The following is a 5,784-nucleotide window of genomic DNA, read 5'->3' as shown; positions in this document are numbered from 1 at the left end:
GAATAATATAGTATACTGCGATAGTTTATTAATTGTGATAAAAGCGCGTGATATCGCCTTGACGTTGACGCGCTGGTGGGGCGCGACCGATTCGCTTGGGCAACCGATTCGCTTGTGAACCACGTTATACAAAGAGCCAACGATACAACGCCATATATGTCTTTCCATTCTCTTATCGACCCCTAGCGTTTTCTCTGTTTTCCTTCTTCTTCCTTAAATACGCGCTAATCTGTTCGACATGGCTGACAAAAAAGCACCTATTAGCGTCATTCTGCCAGACTAGCACCCCCAAAGCACTAGCATAGTTCAAAACATCTCTATACTCTGCGTCCGAACCAAACTCGCGCATCAAGTAACCCGTTGTCGTTTCGACACGCTCGCCCTCATATTCCCAGAGACGAATTTGATCCATGACGGTTGGCGGGATGTAGGGGACGGTTTTTTGCATCTGCGGGTGGGCATAGGTGGTTAGGTAGGAGATAATTTGTGCTGATGTAATGCCTGCCTGGACGGCTTTGTGCACAGACTCCTTTGTTAGTTTTCCCGAGACGAGGTTGGGAAAGCGATGCTGAAGTTTGGTGAAGAGAGAGAGAATGGCGATTTGGATCAGACTGTTGGTGTAGGCATAGAGGCGGTAGTTGGTTTCGATGATTATGAAGCCCTTATTTGCTGCCGTTGGAGGTCCGGTGGTGCTTGTGCTTGCTTGTGCAATATCGTTGGAGGAGGCCGACATGGCACTTCCAGAGTCTGACGTGAGCGTTGTAGCTAACCGGGTGGGGTAAAAAGTTCGTGCATTCCTGTCGGAGCGGTATACAAGACCCATTGCAGAGAGATCCTCGAGCATTTGGAGCTGGGTCGCCGAGAGGGTGGAGGTAGAGTAATCTTGTCCCAATTCAAGCGAGCCAAGCATGAAGAGGAATGAGAGAACTTCGGTCTCAGACATGCCGAGCTGTAATAGTGTTAAACAGTGTCAGTCAAAATCTGTATATTCATGCTTACCTCGTTCGTCATCTTCAAATAGACAATCAGCAGACTCCAAACCTGCGCATTCGTCTCTTGTAGCACGAAAGAGAAGCCATCTTTTGTGATTCTTGGACTACCATGTATCGTGCGCACCAGATCTCCAGTATGTAATAGCTTCTTGGTGCCAGGACCAACCTCAGCTCTAGAAATGCTGTCTTTGCTGAGACCGGCCGCACCGCTTACAAGGTAGTACAATATGCCCTCCCATTGCGACCTCGAATACTCGTCCAAGAACTCGATACTGACGCGCTTTCCACTCTCTTCTTTTGTCGCCGGCACTCCAAAAGATCGATGAGTACCAGAGCCCTCGATGGCGTTTCGAAGGCTGCGTTGGAAGCCTGGATTGAGTGTCCACGACAGAGTGCCGTTGTCCTGTCGCGCCGAGGTAACAATATGCAGACGGTCGAGGGTAAAGGTCGCCCGCTCTTTCTCTTTGCGTGCAGTGGGTTTGAACCAGGTATCAAGGTCGGCGGCGGGGAAGGGAGTGGGCATGTAGAGCATAGCCATGACTATTGACTTGGCTGAGACTCTTGTTAGCTCTGCAAGCACTACTCGATTTGCCTTTACTTACCAAGATGCGGTAGCATGCAGCGGAATACCGCGAGGACTGTCGAAGGCTGCTCATACAGCTTCTTGTGTGTGGCCAGCGGGAGACCCTCAAGGTATTCCAACGCCTGAGCAGAGGACGAGGCCGACATCTTGGTGGATGTGGAGAAGAATTAACGTTGTTTTACCGCCGTATTATCATGTTCGGATACTGCAATGAGCAGGAGGGAGAGAGGCGGGCAAGACGCGTGTGTTGCGCCGGCTGCAGCCTGTTTGAGTCGAAAGTCGAAAGTCGCTGGTCGTTCAAAGAAAGTGAGGTGACGCGCGCGCCCAGTGAGCGGAAAGATGTTCCCCCACAATTCCGCTCCACCCCTGTCTAGCTTCCGAGATACCTAGCCAACTGCCGAGCGGGACCCAACTACATCACTCTTCGCACACCAAGAAGCAAGACTGTGATTATGACGGCGCTGAAGTTTGTACGATCCGTGAGTGATATAGGCAATGAGAAATACTAAAATCATGGCCATTGACCAATGCAATAGGTTTGGGAATCATTCCGAGCCAACTCGGGTCTGGAGCCAAGGTACACCCCCACGATTAGATAGTATATCGACATCATTGACCTAACTGTTTCCAAGGCTTCTGGACGAGGTAAGTCTACTCTGGGATTCAATTTGACTGAATGAACAAGGCTCATTACCAATTGCTTCATTAGCTTCGAGTGACGTCGGCAGTCCCGGGACGCGTCAAGTTTGAGCTGGACATAAAGAAGGAGCACACAGTGAGTATTCTATCTCTTCATCTCATATAAATCTCATATATATTATTACCGAAGCTTATCATCTACTTTTGTTTGCTGTCATACGAGAATGTCATGTTGTATCATCTGCTAATCTGCACCTCCCAGAACCGGTTAAGCATTCTCCATGGAGGAACAATTGCCAGCATGGGTACTTTTGAGTAGTTCTAGCTCGATCTCGTCTGTTCTGATACATTGCAGTTGATCTCGGTGGCTCTCTCGCCGTAGCATCTCGCGGTCTCTTCGCAACCGGCGTCTCGACTGACCTGAATGTGACTTACCTCTCCTCGGGCGGCAAGGTCGGAGACTTGATCAAGGCCGAAGTATCATGCGACAAGTGTATGTATCTATATCTTGGGCGGTCATCAAATCCTTCTTACTAACAAAAAATAAAGTCGGCAAAACATTAGCCTTTACATCAATCAACTTCAGCAACAGCAAAGGCGAGATCTTTGCTCGAGGAAGCCATACCAAGTATGTTGCCTTGGCGTGGAAAGATCCAAACAATATCGTTGAAGAGCTATCACCCAAGCCGAGTGAGAAGAAGGAATAGCAGTTGCAGAATTCCTGTGATCTATTCTGATTACATTTCATCTGGCCATACGTTATCGATATGCCCTCGCTACGTACTCATTAAGCTCCGGGCTCATCATCCCCTAAAGCTGCACTGCCGCTTCACTGCAGAATTCCACAAGCAATGTCTTCAGTACTCTTTGCTGTGTCACATCGCCTTGTCCAATGTAACTTTATGTAGATACTGTTTCTCAATGAATGCCCATTCAATCATTGAGAGCTGAAAGTCCATTTCACCCTCGATATGCTCGTGGGCATGAGTAAAGGTCTAGGGCTTCCTCGAAGATGTCTCCCAATCCTCCTCCAACGTATCATTCTCCTTCATCTCATCCGATTTGTTCCATCCTTTGCCTTTCATGAGATTGACAAGGCTACTCTTGCGGGGAGTCAGTTTTCTTAAAGCTCGTTCAAGAGTACCAGCTCCGGTCTCTAGGACAGTTTCGCTATCGCTTTGCTTAGGCGGGGCTCTTCTTGGGAGATCAGCTTGATTGCCAAGCATCCTGTGATCCTTTCGATACTTGTACTCAAACTCCTACAATTAATTAGTTAGTGGATATCCAAAGAAACAGGAAACATCACAGACCCAAAGACTATCTACTGCTTGATCAGTGGTACATAGAGCACGCAGCTGCGCGAAGATATGACACGCGGCAAGGTTTCCCTGGTCGAGCCTGTATTCGCTCAACGGGTCCTCTCCTCGCTGGCCCGGCTGAGTATTCAATTCCGCAATCATAGCTTCAGTACGCCACTGGTCATACCGAGACTGGAATCTCCCAGCCCAATACAGCGGTGGCATGTAATCTTTGACCTGGAAAACACTATTGTCAGCATCTTCCGGCGTCTCTTCTCCCCGAACATCTCCTAAAGTCTCGCGAGAAGTTTCTTTGGAAGATCTCGTTGTTATTCCCAATTCAGGGAGTGTTCCCATGACTGAAGGTTGAGGTGTATCTGGTAACGAGGGAAATATCGTAAGACTGAAGGTTGATGAACTGGGTGTCTCTGACGGAGCAGAGGCTGTTGCAACCTCAAGTGGCATACTTGTATAGCCCTGGCTTGACACCTCTTCGCCGTTCTCTTCGGGTATTGACTGGCATGGAAAATTATCGGATACTATTCTTCCGTGGCGAGGCGTGGCGGGCGTATCTTGACTCATACGTAAATGCTGCGTTATCTCTGACAGGGATAGCTTTTTGTGGTGCAGTGGCAGAAGAGGCACTGTCGGAGCAACTTCCGGCTGAGTCCCAAGATGATGGAAAGTATTGCAGCGTGAAAGTTTGCTCACCTCGTGATTTACCACAGCAAGCGTACGAGACGGCTGCCAAACGCCACCCAAGCCATTCGGCGTATCTAGTGTTTTCCTCGACAAATCTGCTTGTGTATAGGAGCGTAGCATATTGGGCTTTGAGGACCGAACCCTATGTGATATTTTCTTTGTCGAGGTGTCTGGAAATGAAGGCATTGAGGCTAGATCCGGCTTCATAGTAAGGCAGCTTGGTGGTGGCCGTGCGGTCTGCCCCTCACATCGAATTCTCTTCGCAGTGACTGGAGTGTTTTGAGTAAGACGGGGGCTCGTTTGTTTGCTTGTAGTTGGTAGAGTTACAAAGCTTGTCCTTCTGCCCTGCATAATTGGAGTGTTTGGTCCAAAAGACCTCCTATCGTATAGAGCTCCCGCTACTACAAGCGATTCACGCTTCAGCATACTCTCTTGTGTTTGCGGCCGCCTGCTATTGATGCGCTTTTCGATAGGGACGTTTTCCTGTAGTACTGGCTTCTCGGATCTTTGGGATACATTGGGTTTCTTGGGTCCTGGTTGCCTAGGAGCCATGAACCCTGCAGTCTGTCGCGCGTTCGATCCCTTCATAAGGTTTGGTGTTGTTCGTGACCGTAACGGTTGTGAGATTCTTGCAGGCGATCGTTTGTTGGGGATGACTAAGGCTTGAGCTGCAGCAATGTATTTGGTTTGTTGTGATGCATTGAAGGATGTATGGTGGTGAAGATATCGGCGTGGACTAGCGCAACGATGTTTGAACAACGGAGGACTTGGTGAGGGAATCTTTGAAGGCACTGAATCTAGCTCAGATATCGGAATCACTGCCGAAGAGCAAAGCTTGATGGATTCTTTGATACCTGTCGCTAGTGTATCAGGCTCAGTACCGACCGAGATTGGGATGAAGCCCAATGTGCGCGAGCGAGGAAGTGGCTTGGGGGTGATATCGGTATCATCACCCTGGGGCGAGGTATCGGCATCCGCTTGTCCTACTAGACCTTTTTTTAAGTCATGAAAGTTTGTGAGAGACGTTGATTCGCGCGCTAGTAAAGCCGGGCGATCGCATGCAGAGGCCACAGTGATGGCGTCAGTTGTGGAGGGCTTAGTGACAGCTAATGAATTGATTTCACCTTGATTGCGTCCCGGGATGATCTTTCGTTGAGAGAGAGGATTCGATATTAGAGAGAGGCCGTAACTGAGCTTTCTCCGAAACTTGCGCGCGCCATTGTCGTGCAGTTCCGCGCTCACCGGCTGCTGAGGCGCTGATTTGTCCCTCCAGCTTACCATATCTACTGTATTTTCTTCATCCGAACGCGCCGTTTCCCACAAAGCTCGTATTTGTTCAAATCTCTGTCTATCTAGATATGTTAGCATGGCTGCAGCGGGATGCGAGGCATGTATTGAGAAAAAAAACTTGCCTCTGTCCAGATGTTGTCGATGATGTTGTTTAGTTGAGGTGTAAATGTGGAAGGAACGGAGCAGCTGTTCAATGAATGCAACAATGGCGTTGCTGTGTAAACAAACGCCCAATATAAGATGGCAGGAGCGGCCCAATCCACCAAACACTCTTCACTGA

The 5,784-nt window shown here is 49.0% G+C and overlaps 3 protein-coding genes across 3 annotated transcripts; 1 reads left to right on the top strand and 2 right to left on the bottom strand.

Annotated features, from left to right (window-relative positions):
• Window positions 1-172: 172 nt before the first annotated feature.
• Window positions 173-1,721, bottom strand: COCCADRAFT_10299 (uncharacterized protein; the record flags this gene model as incomplete). Its single annotated transcript, XM_007720545.1, has 3 exons — window positions 173-949; window positions 1,000-1,544; window positions 1,595-1,721. The coding sequence occupies 3 exons, from the start codon at window positions 1,719-1,721 to the stop codon at window positions 173-175; spliced, it is 1,449 nt and encodes a 482-aa protein (XP_007718735.1).
• Window positions 1,722-2,027: 306 nt separating this feature from the next.
• COCCADRAFT_10298 (uncharacterized protein) lies at window positions 2,028-2,921 on the top strand (the record flags this gene model as incomplete). Its single annotated transcript, XM_007720544.1, has 7 exons — window positions 2,028-2,054; window positions 2,112-2,152; window positions 2,208-2,220; window positions 2,285-2,350; window positions 2,477-2,519; window positions 2,570-2,707; window positions 2,764-2,921. 7 exons carry the CDS (start codon window positions 2,028-2,030, stop codon window positions 2,919-2,921), a joined length of 486 nt encoding a protein of 161 aa, XP_007718734.1.
• Window positions 2,922-3,209: 288 nt separating this feature from the next.
• Window positions 3,210-5,582, bottom strand: COCCADRAFT_112908 (uncharacterized protein; the record flags this gene model as incomplete). Its single annotated transcript, XM_007720543.1, has 2 exons — window positions 3,210-3,473; window positions 3,516-5,582. The coding sequence occupies 2 exons, from the start codon at window positions 5,580-5,582 to the stop codon at window positions 3,210-3,212; spliced, it is 2,331 nt and encodes a 776-aa protein (XP_007718733.1).
• Between the last annotated feature and the right edge of the window lie 202 nt (window positions 5,583-5,784).

This window comes from Bipolaris zeicola, assembly GCF_000523435.1.
Source record: "Bipolaris zeicola 26-R-13 unplaced genomic scaffold scaffold_512, whole genome shotgun sequence".
NCBI lineage: Eukaryota > Fungi > Ascomycota > Dothideomycetes > Pleosporales > Pleosporaceae > Bipolaris > Bipolaris zeicola.
Note: the sequence above shows the minus strand (reverse complement) of the source record. Positions and strands in the feature narration are given on the sequence as shown.